General features: G+C 34.9%; 2 protein-coding genes and 1 pseudogene across 3 annotated transcripts in view; 2 read left to right on the top strand and 1 right to left on the bottom strand.

Annotated features, from left to right (window-relative positions):
- Window positions 1-12,773, top strand: part of LOC134283339 (uncharacterized) — a 128,746-nt gene extending 115,973 nt beyond the window's left edge. The window contains exons 1-2 of one of the 2 annotated variants that reach the window (XM_062765801.1): window positions 10,506-10,552; window positions 10,824-12,773. In XM_062765801.1, coding sequence (XP_062621785.1) covers window positions 10,836-12,524 — 1,689 coding nt within the window. In that variant the 5' untranslated portion in view covers window positions 10,506-10,552; window positions 10,824-10,835 and the 3' untranslated portion in view covers window positions 12,525-12,773. Of the gene's footprint in view, window positions 1-10,505; window positions 10,553-10,823 lie in introns of those variants that run through there. The other variant, XM_062765802.1, reaches the window with a different exon arrangement.
- Window positions 1-21,018, bottom strand: part of LOC134283330 (proteasome activator complex subunit 4A-like) — a 78,494-nt gene extending 57,476 nt beyond the window's left edge. The window contains exon 1 of the mRNA XM_062765785.1: window positions 20,927-21,018. The gene's annotated coding sequence lies outside the window, so the exon portion shown is untranslated. The remainder of the gene's footprint in view (window positions 1-20,926) is intronic.
- On the top strand, window positions 1,211-3,778 carry LOC134283353 (uncharacterized; annotated as a pseudogene).
- Window positions 21,019-22,251: the final 1,233 nt, after the last annotated feature.

The raw sequence follows: 22,251 nt of genomic DNA, 5'->3' as shown, positions 1-22,251 counted from the left end.
CCCACCCTAACACCAGAACCCCTGACTCTGGGGCCATAAAATTCACAATTTTGGTAGAGACATGCACTCTTGCTCATCATAACTATGCATTTAGTTAGTTTATTTAATACCCAGGAGCAGAGAAGAAGATTTTCAAAGAATCCGTGTATTTTCACTCTATAATCTATAGAGCCCCCCCCCCCCTCTTACACCAGAACCCCTGACCCTGGGGCCATAAAATTCGCAATTTTGGTAGAGGCACTCTTGCTCATTATAACTATGCACTTTGTTAGTTTATTTAATACCCAGGAGCAGAGAAGAAGATTTTCAAAGAATTCATGTAATTTCACTATTATAATCTACAGAGCCCCTCCCTAACACCAGAACCCCTGACCCTGGGGCCATAAAATTCACAATTTTGATAGAGGCACTCTTGCTCATCATATGTACTTAGTAGGTTTATTTAATATCCAGTAACAGAGAAGAAGATTTTCAAAGAAATAATGCATTTTCACTATATACTTATTTAGCCCCGCCCCAGCACTAGAACTCATGACCCCGGGCCATGAATTTCACAATTTTGGTGGAGGACTCAATGCTGATTACAATCATGCAAACAGTTTGACTGCTTGATGTCCAGGAGTAAAGAAGGAGATTTTTAAAGATTGCACTAATTTTAGTGGTTTTTGCCCCACCCTTCAGGCCCCAGGGGGGCAGGGACCATGAAATTCACAATTTTTGTTCCCCTTAACCCATAGATGCTATATGCCAAATTTGGTTGAAATTGGTTCAGTGGTTTCAGAGAAGAAGCTGAAAATGTTCAAATGTTAACGCACGACGAACGACGACGGACGAAAAGTGATAGCAATAGGTCACCTGAGTTTACTCAGGTGACCTAAAAATCACTGATTATGTGTAACAAAATCTGTGAAATGGGATGGACGCTGCTGAATTTTGCGACCCTGTTAATGGGGGAGATAACTCTGGTCTGCACTACCCTGACTGAGCTGTTCCTGGTTCGGTCCTACTCATTGGTTTGTAATATTTCTGAGAACTGATCCGTCGTCAAGCGTAGTAAGTAGGGGACACTAGAATATCAGTTAATATGACAAGTTGATCGTCTGTAAACATTTGTTTGTGATCATGCCAATTTCATTTCATAACCTTCGATAAGACACTTAGTGTTCTCTCCGCTTGACTCGCCGCTAGGTGTCTCCCTATAGAAATTTACTCATTCTTTGATTTGGCTCGTGAGTTACACTTACCTGGAATTGTTACAGTCCACTACACTTCGTGGTGCCCGTGTTCATTGTTACGTTTTTTTTCCCCTCGACCTTGGTTTTATGAGGAAACATTCGGATGTGTTGAGCATACCAGACAGTTTCATGTCCTTCTCTAACTGGTCGAGAGAGCAAACTAGGCGTTCTAGGTCGAGTTCGCCGGCGAATTCAAAAGAACACGTTTTTCGACATGATGGTTGCCATTTTGATAAAGGTGAAAACCCTAGTAGTGGGCACACAAAAGCTCAAACTCATAGTAAGAGTAGAGCGAAGAAAAGGAGACACTCTACTTCGAGTTCTGGCTCCAGTTCAGATTCTTCAAGTTCTGACGGTTCTAGGAGTAGCAGTGATTCTAGAGCTTAATCTCGTAAGTCACAGAAGTCGGGTTCGGAATCCATTAATTCCAACACTGGAAGTAGAGAAAACGAAAGTAGCACCTCTAAACCAAAAAGAAGTGTAACGTCAGAAACGATTGAAGTTTACGAAAGATTTGACATTAATAACGATGTAAAAGGAGAAAAATTTGACGATGAGTTGAAACAGTTTTGTCATCCATTCTTTAATAAATATTTCAGTGACGAAACCCTGAAAACTAAGATCTTGGACAAGTATCCAATACCCGATGCAGGTGATCTTTTCAAAGTGAAAAAATTAGATTCTTTTGTCAGTCCTTTACTGGAAAAGAAAATCAAACAGTTTGATAAAGGAGCTGACAAAGGGGCACAAAATATTCAGTCGAGAATTTACAAAACTATGGGACCACTTTCCAAGTTGTGGCGTACTTTGGAAAATTTACGGTCTGCTTCCGTGGAATCTCATGAAATAGATAATGTAGATGTCACCCACATGTGCTCTTTACTGGAACAATCGGTTTGTTTACTGGGCCAGGCGAGTGTGGCAGTTGATCATCACAGAAAGGACGCCACGGTGAAAATAACGGGACATTATAAGAAAGCTAAGACCATTTTGGATGAAAATTCAGAAGCTTTAGAAACAAGCAGGAGTAAACTGTTTGGTGATAAATTTATAAAAATCTTAAAAAAGACAGGGAAAAGAAGAAAAGAGGCTAGCGAGGTAGCTGATGCTTTCAGCCAGAAAAAAAGAAAAGAAAGAAGTCGACTTTTTACAATCGACCTTCTACTTCCTATACCAGCTACGGGAATAAGCAAGGGTTCAGACGGCCCTTTCAAGATGGGCCCTCCGGCAGATTTTCGGAGGGCCAAAGATACAGGTTCAACAGCCCTAACCAGAATTACAGAAAGACGTCAGACAGGTATGGACAATATACCTCAAAATTTAGAAAGGGGAAGAACTCTTACTTATGCAGAAGAAGCGTTAAGCTCATTTTCTGTAGTAGTTCTACAAAAATCAGAGATTTTTCCGGAAATTCTGGGTTTAAATCTGCAGTTGGTAGATCAAAAAAATGTAATCCCTGTTGGGGGGAGGCTAAAGTATTTCATAAACAATTGGCAAAGAATAACAAAAGATCTAACAATTCTAAGAACAGTTCAGGGAGTTTCTTTAGATTGGATAAGTCATCGAGTTCAAGAAAAAATTCCTCAGCCCCCAGTTTTAAGCTCAGAACAAGAAAACATTCTTCAAGAAGAAATAACAAGTTTGCTACAGAAAGATGCAGTAGTAAGAATTACTCCCCATCAAGATCAATTTGTCAGCAACATGTTTACAGTCCCAAAGAAAGACGGGGGACATCGACCCATAATAAAACCAGACAATATTCAAATTTTAATAAAAATAGACAATATAACAGCTGTAGCACACATAAAAAGATTGGGCGGAACAAAATCTGTATTACTAAATTATCTGGTAAAACAAATATGGGATTGGTGCCAAGTAAATCAAATCTCACTAATAGCAGAATTTATTCCCGGTTCTCTGAACACAAAAGCAGACTGGGAGTCAAGAAATCAACAAGATTCAGGGGATTGGATGTTAGACAAACCAATTTTCAATCAAATTATGAATCTTCTGTGGTGGTGCAAAGTATACCTTTTTGCCTCTCGTCTAAACCATCAACTTCCTCAATATTTCAGTTGGAAAGGAGACCCAGGGGCCAAGGGGATCAATGCTTTTCTACATTCTTGGAAGGGAATGAAAGCTTACATTTTTCCCCCCTTCAGTCAGATAAGCAAATGTTTAGGGAAGATAAGGGAGGAACAGATAGAAACAGTAGTACTGATAGCACCAGTTTTGAAGCTCAACCATGGTATCCTCTTCTGTTAGAAATGTTGATTCACAACCCAGTCCTTCTTCCACCATATCCCAGTCTGTTAACATCTCCAACGGGCTTACCTCATCCTCTCACTTCAGACAAATCCCTTCATCTAGCTGCATGGATGGTTTCGGGGAACACACACAAACAAGGTCTCTTTCTAGAGAAGCTGACTCTTTACGCTCCCAAGCATGGAGACCAGGAACTAGAGCAGCTTACAAAAGTGCCTGGGGAAAGTGGGTTGACTGGTGTGGTTCAAAATCATTTGATCCAATTCACTCCCCTCTGAAACCTATTCTAGAGTTTTTAACTGTTTTGTACAATGAGAACAAGCAGTGCAGGACAATTAATACCTACAGATCTTCAATTTCCAAAAACCATGCCCTTGTAGAGGGTCAACGTGTAGGTCAACATCCTTTAATTGTTACTCATATGAGAGCTATTTTCAATATGAGAACCCCAAAACCAAGATATCAAGAATCTTGGGATGTAGACATTTTACTCAAGTTTATTGATAACTTAGGTGATAACAGAAGCCTTTGTCTGAAAAAGTTAACTTGTAAATTAGTGGCATTACTTGCTCTGACCTCAGCTGGCAGAACTTAACCAGTTGAATGTGAATTTCATGATAGATTCTTGTGATTGCATTTCATTTAAATTGTCTAAACCTACAAAGACTTGCAAGCCAGGGAATCCTTTACATTCAATTGTATTCAATGCTTTTGAGACGAACACTTTATGTGTGGTAGAATGTATTAGATCTTATATAGAAAGAACAGTTGATTTTAGAGATGTTTCAGACAACATAGACAGATCCTGGTTGTTACTGAGTTATGTAAAACCACATCACCCAGTGACAACTAGTTCTATTTCTAGATGGTTAAAAACCATAACGGCTGAAGCTGGTATTAACACTGACCAGTTTAAAGCTCATTTCACTAGGTCAGCTTCAGTATCAAAAGCTTATTTGGCAGGAGTTTCTGTTTCTGAAATTATGCAACAAGCTCATTGGGCAAAGGAGTGTACCTTTGCCAGGTTTTATTGTAAACCAGTACACAAGTCGAGCTTTCAAAATTCAGTATTGAAAAGGTAATAATAAGGGCTTTAAAAGAACGCTAAGTATCTTATCGAAGGTTATGAAATGAAATTGTAGATTTCATAAGCACACGTAGTGTGTGCAATGGAATCCTAATTTCATGAATAACCTGAGATAAGATATGAAAGTGTTCCCACCCACCCTTCCCGTTACCTTTTTTGTTTTTGTATTGCATTGGTTATATCATTGTTTGATATTAACTCATCACTACCTGATATTTTTCAGATTATAAGAAGACTGGACAATTATAAAGAAGAAAGAGATTTTTGTTGAATATAATTGTAATTGAATAAATCAATTTAAGGTAGTCCGATCCTCAGGTTTGTAAAATTAGCAGTTATGTAATCAAAAATACTCATAAAAGTATCTCTGAATCCACAAAGTTATGTTAATTTATCCACAGTATTTCTTTAAAGTTAAAGATTAAAGTTAATCATATTATATAGGGAAAATTGTAAAATCTCCGATATTTTTGTAGAAAAAGCGAATTGGAATATCAGCGATGCATTTTCTAATTGCAAATTGATCAACAAATATATTTTAGGTTAAAAAACGATAGGTATCCAGGCATTCAGAGAGATTGTCATGATTTTTATACTTATTTGGTATCTCTTGTCTTCTAATTCCGTCAAATATAGTATAATACTCAGTGTAAAAGGCTTTTGCTATCATTGCAAGACACCACAGATCACTTCTTATTTAATATCATGCTAATAAGCATTGGTATCTAAGTCTGGATTCAAGAAAATCTTATTGCTCTAAAACTGTATTAATTTTTTTCCTTTTATATGGTACAAATGTCAACTTTTAAAAGACCTTTTCTAAGATTTCCAAAAATCTTGAATCTTGTAAAGATGAATAAAATGAAAATTGTTGCATGAAGAAATTTCATTTTCAAGCTTCATTTTGTAGCATTTCAAATAAAATATCAATGTTTGGAGTTATCCTTCCTGGCTGAGGATCGGATATCCTTAAGAGTTTACTTCATTTGAGTTTTTCCTTACAATGTAAGGTTTACGTTGTACTCCCTCACCAATTCGAAGAATGAGTAAATTTCTATAGGGAGACTTTTTATATGGCTATTCATAGCGTCACCTAGCGGCGAGTCAAGCGGAGAGAACACATTCATATCTTATCTCAGGTTATTCATGAAATTAGGATTCCATTGCACACACTACGTGTGCTTATGAAATCTACAATTGTCCTGGTGTGTTCTACGGAAGTTTATAGAGTTTTCTTCACAGTCCTCTGCAAAAAAAAAAATAATAACACCATTATTAGTTAATGCTAAATACTAAAATCTGATTGGTTTAGATACATTTTAAAACCGATATGTTACCATTAACTGACAATTCAATAGCTAAGTAAAACATTGAATAGTGTTCTACTGACCTAAACTGGCTGAGTTTACGTAATGATCTGAATTTGTTGACATGAGTGTAAGATTCAAGTGACCTTTCAGAATTTGTTGAGTGAAAGTTTTTTCTACTAACCTGAATTGGTTGAGGGTCGTTGACATGGTAACAAAGGTCCATTAGGATCTGTGGCATGAACTCGGGTACATTTGTTAGGATAAGCTTCCACTAGAGCACTGAGACCTAGGACACCAGCGTGACGCTTTATTAGGGCCTCCAGAGGCATTGAGTCCGCTAACTTACGCTTCTTCACCTTGTTCTTACTAAGGACTTCGAAGTGTTCCTGTTTAAAACAAGATTTCTTTGTGAAACACTGATGCCCCCGTATGGCAACTTAGCATAGTATGGAAGTCTTACTGGAAAACATTTTTCAAATTTGAAAGTAGGCCAATGTTGAAGTTTTTTCAATAAGTACAAAAATCTCAAAGGTCAAGATCAAAAGGTCAAGGTAATTAGTATTCAATGAAAGGATTTGATACAAAGAATACTTGTGTAGAGTATGGAAGCCCTAGCCCGTTCAGAAGTGATGACTAAGGTTATTTTTTTTAAAGTAGGTCAAACTCCAAGTTTTTATTATCAAATGAAAGGTCTTGGCACAAGGATTAAATATGTAAAGTATGAAAGCACTAGCCCTAAACCTTTAAAAGTTATGGTCAAGATTTGCTTTTTTAAAAGTAGGTCAAACTCAAAGGACAAGGTCAAAGGGTCAAAGTTCTTGGTATCCAATAAAGGGTCTTCTTACAAGGATTACAGATATGAAGGCTGAAAGCCTGATCCCTAACCGTTCAAAAGTTACGGCCAAGGTAAAAGTTTTTTCACAAGTACAGAAATCCACAAGGTCAAGGTCAACGGGTTAAGGTTGCTGATATCCAATGAAAGCTCTTTCAACAAAAACTACATATGTGAAGTATAAATGTCCTGTTATGTTGCAACCACTATTGAAATAACGAAAAATGTTAAAATAATTATATCAATAGTGGTTGAGAGTACATTTCAATAACAAACATAATTAGTAACCACTATTGAAATAATAATATCAATAGTGGTTGAGAGCACATTTCAATAACAAACATAATTAGTAACCACTATTGAAATAATTATGTAAATAGTGGTTGAGAATGCATTTCAATAACAAACATAGGTAATAACCACTATTGAAATACAACCACTATTGAAATAATTATATCAATAGTGGTTGAGAGTGCATTTCAATAACAAACATAGGTCGCAAGCACTATTGAAATACGACCATTATTGAAATAATTATTTCAATAGTGTGTGACAGTGCATTTCAATAACAAACATAGATAGTAACCACTATTGAAATACGACTACTATTGAAATAATTATTTCAATAGTGGGTAAGATTCATTTCAATAACAAACATAGGTTGCAACCACTATTGAAATAATGATCACTTTTGAAATCGAGATTTCAATATGGATTAAATCATTAATTTCAATTGTGCATTGAACAAAGAATCCAATATAAATTGAAATAATTATATCAAAAGTTGCTGATGTGGTGTAACTTTTCTTCCAATACTTGTAGTATTTCAATAGTGGTTGAAACCTATGGTTACCATAATGAAATGCACTCTCACCCACTATTAAATAATTATTTCTGTAGTACTCGTATTTCAACAGTGATTGAAACGTTTGGTTATTATATTGAAATGCACTCTCACCCACTATTGAAATAATTATTTCAATAGTGGTCGTATTTAAATAGTGGTTATTACCTATGTTTATTATTGAAATGCACTCTCAACCACTATTGATATAATTGTTTCAATAGTGGTCGTATTTCAATAGTGGTTTCTAACTATGTTTACAATTGAAATGCACTGTCGACCACTATTGATACAATTATTTCAATAGCGGTCGCATTTCAATAGTGGTTACTAAATATGTTTGCTATTGAAATGCACTGTCAACCACTATTGATATCATTATTTCAATAGTGGTCCCCATTTCAATAGTGGTTATAACACTGGTTTCTACTGTTCAAAAGATATGGCCAAAGTAAAAGTTTAAAATTTTCATGTAAAAGTGGATCAAACTGCAAGGTCAAGGTTAAAAGGTCAAATTTGGTGGTACCCAAAGAAAGGTCTTGTCACAAGAAATACACATGTGAAATATGAAAATCATGGCTCTACTAAATCAAAAGTTATGGGCAAGGTTAAATATTTGGCGGACAAACAGACAGACAGCTAGACAGATGGATGGACATGACAAAAACTATATACCCCCGAAACTTCGTTTACAGGGGAATAATTAATATAGGTTAATGCTAGATGTACATATTCTTCCGTTTTCTATGTTTTTTTATTCTTAAGATTTTCAAGAGAAAATATATATTAAGGTACAATTATACTCTGATAAGAGAGATAACTCTTAAGGACACACATGTCTATTATTCTTTTATAAATTTGTCAAGTTTAAGTGAATTTTTTGTCAAAGTTTGTCCCGCAAGCCATGCTTTAATTGTATGAATTTTATTCAGCATATACACTTCCTTTGGAAAGTTATAAAAATTTCATATGAGTGAGCAGAGGGTTTATGAACCTTAAAAAGGTCATCTTAAAAATCATGTTTGTTTGCCCTTTTCCAACTCAGAGCGAAAAATTAGTTTGGTAGATAGGTTGGTAATTTTGTTTCAAAGAAAAAACAAGTTGTGTTCGTGACACTGATGCCCCTGTAGGGTAACATAGCGAAGGTTAATTTTTCGCCAATGCAAATCAAACATGTTGATACCCAAAGGAAGACCTTCTCGACAAAAATACAAATGTGAAATATAAAACCCTAGCATTATCTGTTCAAAAGTTACATATATGACTAATGTTATAGTTTCTATAAAGGTTGGTAAAACTCTGGGGTCAAGGTCAAAGGGTCATGGTTGTTTGTTTCTAAAAACAAAAAAGTTTGTCACAAAAATTACATATGAAAAGTATAAAAGCTCTAGCCCTAACTGTTCTAAAGTTGTTGCTCAGGTTAATATTTTCAAAAAAAGGCCAAACTCCAATGTCATAGTCAAAGGGTCAAAGTTGTTGCTATCCAATGGAAGGTCTTGTCACAAAGAATACATATCTTAAGTATGACATTTCTAGCGCCAACTGTTCATAAGTTATGTCGAAAGTTAAAGTTTGCAACTCTGTTGAAAAAGTGTGTCAATTTCCAAAGTGAAGAAGTCAAATTTGGTGTTAGCAAAAGAAAGGTCTTTTGGGCAGTGTGGGAACTTTTTTTTTTCGTGTCAACAATATGACTTAAGTTTTTTTTTTATATTACCTAGTAACCAAAAAACTTCACATTTAAGTTTCTGAGATAAAAAATAATAAGATATAAATAATTTAAGACTACATTTGTCTGTAGAAATTCAACAATTACCAGCATATCTTTTTCCATGTCCAGAAATCCACAATGTACCAATCCACTCAATGTTATGCCTTCCATCTCTCTTACCTTTAATACAAATTCAATTTATTATAATTACATCTAGTATTGCAAAACAGAAAAAGACTGCTTTCATCTCGTTTCAATGGTGTCACACACATTTTTTTTTCCTTTTAAACAGCTGCATGCAATTAATTCAAAATTCTGATTAGCGAAAACATGGACCTTCATACATGTATCAGTGTCCAGAATCTGGTGATGTAACCTGTGTGAGACCGCTGTCACTAATTTTGTTATTTGTAAAAAGAAATGAATATTCTTTAATACATATAAAAAATAAATGACTTTTTGTGTATACGTGTACATTGTAATATGCACTAAAGAACTTTATCGTGATTAAAAATGAAAATGGCTCTACTGGTTTTTATTTTTAAAACAAAGGAGACTTAATTTGAAACTGTGCAACAACAATTATTTATAAATAGCTTTAAAATGATAGTCCTTTTTTTTTTCTTTTTTTTTTTTGGTGAGAAAATTTATTGCTATCAGGCTAATACCGTACGGGGGAAAACTTTTGCAGAAATTTCAATTTTTAAGAACCCTAGCAACACCTTTCATCAAAGTAAGGAAACATAAAATTTTTTTTTTTTCAGTGTATTCTATATGTCGCCAAGTTATATTGAATTGGATAAAACTGTAGGAGGAATAAGCATTTCACACAAATTTCAATTTTCAAAAAATTTGGCAACTGTATTAGCCAAAATCAAATACTAAAAATAGATAGAATTATGTATCTTAGTGTACTAGTCTACTGTTGTTCCAAATTATATGTGCATAATTGAAATCAAGCCAAAACTGTAGGAATTTTTTTACTTGTTAACATACAGACAGATAAATGACAGTAACCTAAATGGAATATACTATCATAATCCTTCTGGTCAAGTAGATCAAAAGAGTATCATGTAAAAACATCACACGAACTATATATAATAAATTTTGTATTTTGAAGAGCAATTATTTGAGGTATTTAAATCTCCCTCCAGACCATGAAGTATAAACACCTGACAGGTAGATAACACAGGTGTGTCAAGTGATCAGTGTGTATATACAGATTGCACTTGGAAATCGATCAACAGGACAGCCGCCATTACTGAAGTCAGGTAAGAAACATTTGAGTATTTCTGTCCATATGAAAACAATTCTGAAAGTCGCTAAAAATTCAGTACTGCAGGCTTTAACTATGTAAACAAATTTTCCTTCCCACAAATATTCAGTGAACCTTGCAAATTAATATAAAGACTTGATTTCGCACGTGAATATATATCTGCCTAATGGTCTCAGGCAAAATGTAGTTTTTAGAGTCAGAAACATGCATGTTGCTCTCAAATGTATAGTTTCTAATTCTTGATATATCAATTTTTTATGCTTCAGGCACAAAATCTAATGATGGACCCCCGTACCAGTGCCCAGGACGTGACGCGATGTGACCTGTGTGAGACTGCTGTGGTACAGATGCACTGTGATGCATGCCTTGTCAACCTTTGTACAGCTTGTGTAGGAAAACACATGATATCTGATGAATCCAAGGATCACAAAGTCGTCAAATTTCAGGCCAGGAAATCCACTCCACTCTACCCTGGATGTACAATTCATGACAAAGAACGATGTGAAATGTACTGTAAACAATGTGACATTCCTGTCTGTCTTAGCTGTCTAGCATCAAAACAACATTTAGGTCATGAATTATCTAAAATATTGCAAGTTCTGGATGAAAAGAAGGACATTATTATGAAAGAAAGAAATGAATTAAACAAGACAATTTACCCAACCTACCAGGACATTGCCTCTGATGTACAAAACAGAATGAATCAGTTAGAAAAGGAATATGGAGATCTCTCAACAACCATAACAAAACATGGAGAGGACTGGCAAAGAGAAATTGACAAACTTGTCAAGAAACTTAAAGCTGGAGTTGATGAGATGAAAAACAGACAGTTTCGAATTCTACAGAAAAATCTGGATGAAATAAACAACACATTGTCTGACATCAAGGATGAAATTGATTCAATGGAAACTGTAATAGACAGCAATGACTTGTCAAAACTAATAAGTGTATCATCCTATGTACACACATACAGATATCTTCCACACAAAATTATACCATCTTTACCCAAATTCATTCCAGGAAAAATGCATCAAGAAGAACTAAGTAAAATGTTTGGAGCGTTATCATCAAGTTCTTTAACTTCAGATAAACATGGATACAGTATGAAGACGTCACAGAAATCACTAGAAGGTGGATCCTCTCCTCCAGTCAAACAGCTGCTTGATGAACCAGAGACTGTCACCACCATCAACACTGGGTATAGCAGTTACTTTGCCAATATGGCCTGTCTGAGCGATGATGAAATCTGGACAAGTGGATATGGCAGCATCATGAAACTCTACAGCATCAGTCAGGGATTACTACTCAAGTCAATCACAACCAAGTCAGGAAACTCACCATCTTATATAGCTGTGACAAAAAGTGGAGATCTAGTTTATACCGATTACAATGAAAGAACTGTGAACATTGTGAAGAATGAGAAGATAGAGGAGGTGATCAGACTACAGAACTGGAAACCTAATGGTGTCTATAGTACCTCCTATGGTGACCTCGTGGTTATCATGTACAATGACGGTAACAAACAAACAAAAGTTGTCCGTTACTCTGGCTCCACAGAGAAACAAACCATTCAGTTTGATGAAAAAGATAAACCTCTCTATACGGTTGATTCTAGATATATTACTGAGAACAGGAACCTGGATATCTGTGTGTCTGACAATGGAGCTAGAGCAGTAGTGGTGGTCAATCAGGCCGGGAAACTGAGATTCAGGTACACTGGACATACTCCTTCTCCAAGGAAGAAACCATTCGATCCACGAGGAATGACCACAGACAGTCAAAGTCACATCCTTACAGCTGTTTATTTCAGTGACTGTGTCCACATCATAGATCAGGATGGACAGTTCCTGCGTTACATAGAATGTGGACTGAGTGTACCCTGGGGACTGTGTACAGATACAAATGACAATTTGTTTGTTGCTCAATTTTTGAAGAAACAACTGAGGAAAATCAAATATTTGAAGTGAAATCTTTGATCATTTACAGCAAATCGTGACACTTATTCATCTTAAAATTATAATAATCATACAAAGACACTTTTATGTATTTATTATGATTATGATTAATGTATGTAAATATGCTACAATGTCATTTGCATTTGCTAAATATACATGTAAATATGATGTCTGATGAGTGGAATTTCGAGGAAAAATATAGTCTAAATTATAACGTTGTCAAAATTTCCACTGTAAATCAAGGCATGTAGCATTCTACATCTATCTAAATATAAACTGCCCTGATCCCAATGCAAATTAAGTCACTTCCATTTTGCACATAGGAGAAACTATCCCTCTTACACTTACAAGCAATTACTACACTCCATTTAAAAAAAAAGGTTTACTAAAGGCCTATTTTGGCTCTGTGAATTTCAAGAACATTGCAATTTTCACAAAGCCCATTGTTCTATAACTGGATTTGCAAAGAAACTTGTTTTAACGGAATGTAAGTACTAAGTCTCATCTTTATACTATTGTTAGTTTCGGGCTGTTGTGACTTGGTCATTTAATTGGTATATGGGCAGGGCCTTTTTTGAAAAGTGAATATAGCTCTTTGTTGTTAATAAATGTATTGCATAAATATCTAATAGAAAACACGATCATCACAGATGAGGTGGAGTATAAAGTTCTGGATTTCCTTTTTGTACTTTGTCTGGATCATGGTAAAAAGATTACACAACACCACGACCTGGATGTAACCGAGGATCGTTACACAGGAATGCCAGGACTCTAGTCCCATCACGTACAGAAATCAAGGAAATGTTAAGAAATAAAGTCTCTATTATTTTAATTAATATGACCCTTAAGATCCTGATCACTACATCAAATTCTTCAACAATATATCTTCTTACCATAGCGGGAGCCTAATTACTTTATGCCATGAACTTAAAATAATGATTCTACATTTTGTGTTACTGAGAAGTTTCTACAATTGTAACAGTGTTTTAGACCGTATCCATTGGACAGGATATGACATTTAAATTCAATTTCAGATTCATATCTATTTTTTAGCCCTGTTTCTGTTGTACTCACTTCTCTGATGGTCTCCAGACACACCGCGAAATTGTTCTCCTGAATCAGAGCCATACAACAGTCAATCTGTGTGATTAGTTGTACTCACCTCTCTGATGGTCTCCAGACACACAGTGACATTGTTCTCCTAAATCAGAGCCTTTGAGAAGCATGCCAGGGCCATAGAACAGTCAGTCTCCAGTTCTGTGTGATTAGTTGTACTCACTTCTCTGATGGTCTCCAGACACACAGGGACATTGTTCTCTTGAATCAGAGCCTGAGAGAAACAGGCCAGGATCATAGAACAATCAGTCTTCAGTTCCTCATCCTTAGTCTCACTCTCTAACGTGCAAATCTGAGGGGGAAATCAAATGAATCTTAATATCAAAAAGTCATTTTAAACCTAAAAAGTTTTTCTGCATATTTTTCATCACTCTGATTAAATACATGTGCATGTACTATCATATACTTGAAATACATGTATTTACGAATTTAAAAAGAGATCCGAAATGCATACTCTGCAATCCTCACAATAATACTTATAACTAGATGCGTTCTTGTTGCTGGTGCAACAAGCAGGTCTTCCGACCGATTTTCGTAAGAATTCTATGCTGCGTCATCCCATAAAATTTCAGAATGTATTTTTTTTTTATTTACGTGCATTTACAGCAGCCTCTTAACATATCTCATGATTATTACATGTATTCCTCAAAATATCTCAAAAATAGCTTTTAAAAATCGGCAAAATAGTCCATACATGTAAAAAAAGAGAGAAAACTTATTTGCAACTGAAAAAAGACAGAAACAAAGAAAAAAAATTCAACGCCCACAGCGGGATTCGAACTCCTGACAGTGGGACAAACTTTGGTTTGGTCACATCTTTTCAATATATGCACGCATCAAGATACTAAACACATATTTAGAATTCTCATAAGACACACTATAAACGCTGTAAATACTAGAGAAAAATATTGAAAAACAAAAAAATTGAGAAATGTGACTTTTTGAATTCACTTCCGTTTACGACCGGAAGTGCCGACGACGAAAAATAAAGGTCGTTGCCCATAATGGAGTTCGATGTTCTATCACCTCAGTGAGTTTCACTTTCATATCTTTAGCCGTTCTCGAGAAAACTGCTGGACAAAATGCCTTTTAAAAAATACAAAAATCCCCCAAAATCGCGAACGGAAGTGAATTTTGAAAAAATGAAAAACACGTCTGGAGATATTCTCATGTTTCATCTTCTCTGAGAAAATCTGTGAAATCTGTCCACGCATAGCGGAGATATCGGCTGTACTATGAAAAAAGAATAATAATAATAACTAGATACGATCTCGTTGCGAGCAACGAGTGGGTCTTCCGTCCGATTCTTGATGAGATGAGATAAGATTTTGAATGAGATTTTCATTCTAAAGTAATGATTTTCCATTATCTGTAAAAAGACATTGAACAATAAAGACTTCTAAAATCGACTTTTGGCCCCTCACGGCCCCTAATATTAGGGATCAGCCCTTTTTTCTTCATAACATTTTGAAGCTCTTAGGATTTTGAGCACTTTCTGTTCAACAACTATTCAGAGATTCTTTTTCGTTTTCGAGTTATTCGCAAAAGAAATATTTAGGGGCCAACCCGTCAACTCCCTAATGGGGACGTTTAGCGAAAAATGAAAGGTTGCATATTGTTCAGAACATGATTTTGAACATCTTTTATTCAATATTACTTGTCAAAATATTTCTCACTTTCGAGATACAAAGCGTCAAAGATTTAGCCTTCTGGCCCCTTGTGGCCCCTAATTATGTAATGTACAACTTTAAAATCATAATATGCAGTTGTAGATTGTTGAGTTAAACATTTTTGCTTCAGTAATGTATAACAAAATATTGACTGTTGAAGAATTGTCGAAAAAAGACTTTTAGCCCCTTTGGGCCCCTAATTTGAGTACCCAGCCCCTTTTCCTGGATTTCGTTTTGAAGCTCTTATGATTTTGAGCACTTTTTGTTCAACAAATATTCAGAGATTCTTTTTCGTTTTCGAGTTATTTGCAAAAGAAATATTTAGGGGCCAGCCCTATAACTCGCTAATGGGGACGTTTAACGAAAAATGAAAGGTTGCATATTGTTCAGAACATGATTTTGATCATCTTTTGTTCAATATTACTTGTCAAAATTCGTCTTACTTTCGAGATATAAAGCGTCAAAGATTTAGCATTCTGGCCCCTTGCGGCCCCTAATTATGTAACATACGACATTAAAATCATAATATACAGTTGTATATTGTTGAGTTAAACATTTTTGCTTCAGTAATGTATAACAAGATATTGACTGTCAGAGTTATCGAAAAAAGAATTTTAGCCCCTTTTGGCCCCTAATTTGAGCGCCCAGACCCTTTTTCTGGATTTCATCTTGGAGCTCTTTAAGATTTTGAACACTTTTTTGTTCAACAACTATTCAGAGATTCTTTTTCGTTTTCGAGTTATTTGCAAAAGAAATATTTAGGGGCCAACCCTTCAACTCCCTAATGGGGACGTTTAGCGAAAAATGAAAGGTTGCATATTGTTCAGAACATGATTTTGAACATCTTTTGTTCAATATTACTTGTCAAAATATTTATCACTTTCGAGATATAAAGCGTCAAAGATTAAGCACTCTGGCCCCTTTTTGGCCCCTAATTACGTATTATACGACATGAAAATCATAATATACAGTGGTAGATTGTTGAGATAAACATTTTTGCTTCAGTAATGTATAACAAAATATTGACTGTTAAATAGTTATCGAAAAAAGACTTTAAGCCCCTTTTGGCCCCTAATGTGATGAGTCAGTACCTTTTTCTTGATATCATTTTAAAGATCTTGTCATTCTGCACAAATTTTGTTCAGTATCTTTTAACAAAATAATTATACTTTAAAAGATATGATGCAAAATGTCTTAAAAAATCAGTCATGATTCGTGTCCTAATTTTGACCCATACCGAGATTCCATACTAGATACGTCCGGAAAATATCCTGACCCAGGTGCAACATGGCAACATGTCCTCTATTATCACTGAAAATTTCAACGCTCTAGCTTAAGCCGTTATTGAGTTCTATCACAGACACGGAGGTCGTCTGAATTTTAAGAAAAGGGCAATAACTCTAGACCGGAAGTGATTTTCAAAAAATCCTTCAGCCGGAGTAACTTCAGATAATTCTGCACCAACCCTGAAAATTTGAAACAAATCGATTGAAAGATCTCTGAGGAATCGTCGGCACAAAATTTGTGCAGAAAAAAAGAATAATAATAATAACTAGATACGATCTCGTTGCGACAATCCGTCGCATAAGATGAATAAGATTTTGGCCATTGAAAATTACCGCTTCAAATTTTTAAATACGAAAATCTCGAGATTGCCTTTTTTGATTCTAAAACAAATTACATATTTTGCATTCGCAAAAAAGTCACTTTTTCGTTAGGATATCTAATATAGAAAGAAAAATATTGGAAAACAAAAAAGTTGAAAAATTGCGGTTTTTTGAACTTCTTTTGTTGCGGTATACTTATCAATATATTTCTCATTTTTCGAAGATTTGAAAGTATAGATGCAAAACTAGCCCCATGTGGCCCTTATTACGTACCTGAAAGCAAATCAAAATTCTAGCTTTTGTCGTTTTTGAGTTTACTTGTGTCGACAAAATATTAACAACTAAAGAGTTATCGATTGAAAACTTTTTGCACCTCTTGGCCCCTAATTTAAGCGCCCAGCCCCATTTTTGTGACTTTATCTGAAAGCTCTTAGAATTTTGAACACTTTTTGTTCAATAACTATTCAGAGATTCTTTTTCGTTTTCGAGTTGTTTGGAAAAGAAATATTAAGGGACCAGCGCTTCAACTCCCTGATTGGGACGTTTAGCGAAAAATAAAAGGTTGCATATTGTTCAGAACCTGATTTTGAACATCTTTCGTTCAATATTACTTATCAAAATATTTCTCACTTTCGAGATACGAATCGTCAAAGATTTAGCCTTCTGGCCCCTTGTGGCCCCTAATTATGTAATGTACGACTTTAAAATCATAATATACAGTTGTAGATTGTTGAAATAAACATTTTTACTTCAGTAATGTATAACAAATTATTGACTGTTAAAAAGTTATCAGAAAAAGACTTTTAGCCCCTAATTTGAGTGCCCAGCCCCTTTTCCTCGATTTCATTTTGAAGCTCTTAGAATTTTGAGCACTTTTTGTTCAACAACTATTCAGAGATCATTTTTCGTTTTCGAGTTATTCGCAAAAGAAATATTTAGGGGCCAACCCTTCAACTCCCTAATGGTGATGTTTAGCAAACAATAAAAGGTTGCATATTGTTCAGAACATGAATTTGAACTAAAGCATCAACGATTTAGCATTCTGGCGCCTTGTAGCCCCTAATTATGTAATATACGACATAAAAATCATAATATACAGTTGTAGATTGTTAAAATAAACATTTTTGCTTCAGTAATGTATAGCAAAATATTGACTGTTAAAGAGTTATCGAAAAAAGATTTTTAGCCCCTCTTGGTCCCTAATTTGAGTTTCCAGCCCCTTTTTCTGGGTTTCATCTTAAAGCTCTTAGGATTTTGAGCACTTTTTGTTCAAAAACTATTCAGAGATTCTTTTTCGTTTTCGAGTTATTCGCAATTGAAATATTTATGGGCCAACCCCTCAACTCCCTAATGGGGACGTTTAGCGAAAAATGAAAGGTTGCATATTGTTCAAAACATGATTTTGAACATCTTTTGTTCAATATTACTTTTCAAAATTTCAGACTCATATAAAGCAAGTGGCAAAGATTTGGCATTAAGGCCCCTTGTGGCCCCTAATTATGTACCATACGACATAAAAATTATAATATATGGCTGTAGATTGTTTAGATAAACATTTTTGCTTCAGTATTATATTACAAAATATTAACTGATAAAGAGTTATTGTTTAAAGACTTTTGGCCCCTTTCTACCCCTAATGTGATTAGTCAGCGTTTTTTTCTTGATATCATTTGAAGGATCTCGTTGTTCTGCACAAATGGTGTTCAGTATGTTCTAACAAAATATTTATACTTTAAAAGATATGATGCAAAATGTCTTTACCAAAAATCACTCGTGATTCGTCATCAAAATTTTGAAAAATGCATCCATACTAGGTACTTCCTGTTCTAAACTCCCAGTAACATGAAAGTCCTCTATCATAAAAATTTCAGCGCTCTATCTCAAGCCGTTTTTGAGAAATCGCGGACACAAAATTAAAGGGCGATAAAAAAGTGATTTTTAAAAAATCCTTCAGTGGAAAAGATTATCCTGCAACATCCCTGAAAATTTGAAGTAAATCCATCCAACCATCTCTGAGAAATCTTCCGCTGAAAATTTGTGCAGAAAAGAAGAATAATAATAATAATAGTGAAAAAGAAACAATAAGAATAATAGAGAGGGTCTTCCGCTGAAGACGGAAGACCCTAACTAGATACGATCTCGTTGCGAGCAACGAGTGGGTCTTCCATCCGATTCTGAAGTAAAAAACGAAAAATCTTGCAGAAAAAGTGATAAAAAAAAATTGGACATTCGGGGGAGCGAACCCGGGTCGCCCGCGTGACAATCCGACGCGCTAACCATTCAGCCATTGAAAACACCGCTTCAAATTTTTAAATACGAAAATCTCGAGATTGCCTTTTTCGATTCTAAAACAAATTACATATTTCGCATTCGCAAAAGAGTCACTTTTAAGATGTCTAATATCAAAGAAAAATATTGGAAAACAAAAAAGTTGAAAAATTGCGGTTTTTTAAATTCGCTTCCGGTATCGACCGGAAGCACTGACGAAAATTTGAAAGTATAGGTGCAAAACTACAACATGTCATCTATTAGTCCTGAAAATGACAACATTCTAGCTTTTGTCGTTTTTGAGTTTTTGTGTCGACAAAATGGTCACTAAAAATTCGATTAAAGGTCGATAACTTCCGACCGGAAGTGATTTTTCAAAAATTAAAAAAAATGGATCAAGTTTAGATCATGATACATCATCTCTGAAAATTTCAAAGAAATCCGTCCATGCATCTCTGAGAAATCGTCTGCACAAAATTTGGACGAAAAAAAATAATAATAATAATAGTGAAAAAGTTCTACCCCAACCATCCAGGGATTATATCCACTTTAGCACTGCAACAAAAAATCAAGAATTAGTTCCACCCATCATAATTCTTTTCATGTTTTATAAATAAGACCATTTTCTTTGTTAATTTACATGTATATCCAGAGAGGTGTAAGCCCCCTCACCTGTTTTACACAGCCTTATGGTACTATTTCCTCTCTTCATCCTCATCATCTTCCACCTCCATCTTCTCTGACGAGGAAGATGTCTCTATCCTGGCTCTCCTCATCTGTGAAAAATTCAAATACATTTACATCTTCAAAAAACTAATCTAAAGAGGATGCATCCGTGAACTAGAAATCCTTAGTTCTAACTGTTCAAAAGTTATGACCAAGGTTAAAGTCTTTAAAAAGTGGATCAAACTCTTCGGTCAAGGTCAAAAATATTTATACCAGCTGAAAGGTCTTGTTACAATAAATACACATGAAATATAAAAGCCAAAGCTTCAACTGTTCAAAAGTTAAGGCCAAGGTTAAAGTGTGTGTATTTTTTTTGGTAAAAGTAGGTGAAACTCCAAGGTCAAGCGGTCAAATTGGTGGTACCCAAAGAAAGGTCTTGTCACAAGGAATACACCTGTGAAATATGAGAAGCCATAGCCCAACCCACTCAATTGTTATGGGCTGGGTTAAAGTTGACAACAGACAGACAGAAAAACAAACTGACAGACAGACAGGATAAAACCAATATACGCCCGAGATCCTTCGATCTCAGGGGGCATATAATGTTATTAATGCAATATATGATTACAGTTTTTCAGACTTTTACAAGTTTAATCTTAATAAAATATAAACCTACCTTTTGAGCTGCCATTATTTCCATTATCTGATAGCACCAGGTCTTTGAGTGGTTCCAGCCGCCGAATCACTTTCTTGACAAAGTCCACTCCGTGTGGAGATTTAGTGGAGGAACCCGGCGTGATGCTGTAGTCATACAACATGATGTTGGACAGCAGGCTGTAACAGAGGAATAAATGATGATAATCGACTTTTAAAAAAGTGTTCCATTAAAAATATCACCTAGAAATTGAAACATTATATACAGTAAAATTTGTTCAATCCAGCTACCACTGGTTACGTGGACATTAGTCAGATTAATCAATTCTCTGGTTTATACATTAAAAATATTAAAATATATACAGGGAGAAAATTAGACAAGGCTTTGAAATTCACAAAGTATCATGAGCAAATTTCCACATCAGGAGCATACCTTCCAATCCTGTCCCTGACATTCTTATACCTGTGGGAGAGGTAGGGTGTCAGGAATTCTAACAGACGATGGAGGAGTTCAGGTACTCTCCCGTCCTGTCGTACTAAAGCATTATCTACGGCAAAGCACAGGCTAAAAATTATTAAATATGAAAGAAAATCAGCCATTTTCTTAGTTTCAGATTAATAATTCTAAGGTTTTTTTCAGTTGGGGGGGGGGAAGTGAATCACCTAAGGATCATTTATGGACATTTTATCACTCCATCAACTCTGCAAAACTTTTGTTAAAAAAGTAAATAGATTATCATCAAATGAATTCCCCTTTCAATTTTTAAAACTTTATGCATATTTCTGACATCTCTTCATATTAATATTTTACACGGAGTCCTCAAAAGAATGTTATCTAGAAAGGTTCTCAGAATGGGGATAACCCAGTCCCACAGGGCATTCACCTGTCAGAAAACATTCATAAGGAAGAGACGCAGTCAGTAGAAATTATATACTATTAGTTATCCAGGTTTGAGGATTTTGTACCCAGCGTTCTATTCTATACACCATAAGGCCGAAATGTATATACGCATATACCCATAAATATGTATTCATCAGGGTTTTAAAATGAATCAGATAAAAAAAAGATATATTTTAAAATCAGACATGAAAAGGGTTAAATCTTAAAAAAGAAATGCATATTGAAACAATGTTTTTTTTTTTTTTTTTTGGGTCAATTGTACTGTTTCATTTGCAAGTAAAAACCTTTGAATAAATCTGACTTGTCACGTACAAAAGCTGGCATCAAGTACTGTTAACTTTCAACTTTTTATGAATTTTCATATCAAAATCTTATAAAGTAAAATATTTTTGCAAGCTTTGTGTAGATGTATATTGTACCTCTCACAACAAGGAGTCATTCCTGTTTGTGTAGATATTTACTTGTTCTTCTGAATTGTTTGTTACAAGGAAGATAGGAAAACAATATTGCATTCTTTATAAATCTTTAAGATTAACTATAGCTAATACAAGATAAAATCATAAGGATCTATCCATGTTTAAATAAGTTCATCTCATCAAAGCAGATCAGCACCCCTTTTTATCAAAAAGTAGAGTCCTTTAATATTTTGTCAAAATTAAAGTCAGTAAAAACTGTCGTCGTTTTATTTTTCTAGATCTTAAGTTAACATTTATTTTGAATACCGATGGTCAGAATTATGCCTTTTGTGTTTGTACTATTGAAATTCCTTATGAAACATCTATCTAGTCTGAGAGGTGCACGAAAGATTATAAGTCCAATATTAATACAATTATGGACTTCAGTGTAGGTCGATATGT

Source organism: Saccostrea cucullata, unplaced genomic scaffold, assembly GCF_032062105.1.
Source record: "Saccostrea cucullata isolate Sc308-1 unplaced genomic scaffold, CSIRO_AGI_Scuc_v1 ctg1224, whole genome shotgun sequence".
Classification (NCBI taxonomy): Eukaryota; Metazoa; Mollusca; class Bivalvia; order Ostreida; family Ostreidae; genus Saccostrea; species Saccostrea cuccullata.
The sequence above is the reverse complement of the archived record's forward strand: the minus strand, read 5'-3'. Positions and strand labels throughout refer to the sequence as shown.